Source organism: Tachysurus fulvidraco, chromosome 8 (genome assembly GCF_022655615.1).
Source record: "Tachysurus fulvidraco isolate hzauxx_2018 chromosome 8, HZAU_PFXX_2.0, whole genome shotgun sequence".
NCBI lineage: Eukaryota > Metazoa > Chordata > Actinopteri > Siluriformes > Bagridae > Tachysurus > Tachysurus fulvidraco.
The window spans coordinates 685378-685966 of NC_062525.1; the positions used below are offsets into that span (position 1 = coordinate 685378).

General features: G+C 52.1%; 1 protein-coding gene across 1 annotated transcript in view; it reads left to right on the forward strand.

The window, feature by feature from the left end:
* The window catches only part of qrfprb (pyroglutamylated RFamide peptide receptor b), a 16246-nt gene extending 15877 nt beyond the window's left edge, over nucleotides 1-369 (forward strand). Inside the window, exon 7 of the mRNA XM_047817656.1 lies at nucleotides 1-369. This exon is cut by the window's left edge and continues 183 nt beyond it. Coding sequence (XP_047673612.1) covers nucleotides 1-83 — 83 coding nt within the window. The 3' untranslated portion in view covers nucleotides 84-369.
* Nucleotides 370-589: the final 220 nt, after the last annotated feature.

Here is a 589-nt window from a genome sequence, read left to right on the forward strand (position 1 = left end):
GAGTTCACTTCACCAAACCTCGTCTAATCAACAGCGCTAATGCTAACACCAACAGCACCGAACTCCATGAGCAGACCACCTGAGTATCATGGAATGTGTGTGTGTGTGTGTGTGTGTGTGTGTGTGTGGTGATCGTTCATGTTCACTGTCACCCTTTTACTGAGGTCCATTCAGGTGGAGGCTGCCTGCCTAGGGCACATCTCTGAACGCCAAGACAACATAAAACAGCTGTTTCTGTAAGAAACTTATTTTCTATCTCATGTTTTTTTGTGGGAGGCACGGTGTCTTAGTGGTTAGCACGTTCACCTCACACCTCCAGGGTTGGGGGTTCGATTCCCGTCTCCACCTTGTGTGTGTGGAGTTTGCATGTTCTCCCCGTGCCTCGGGGGTTTCCTCCGGGTACTCCGGTTTCCTCCCCCGGTCCAAAGACATGCATGGTAGGTTGATTGGCATCTCTGGGAAATTGTCCGTAGTGTGTGTGTGTGTGTGTGAATGAGAGTGTGTGTGTGCCCTGTGATGGGTTGGCACTCCGTCCAGGGTGTATCCTGCCTCGATGCCCGATGACGCCTGAGATAGGCACAGGCTCCCC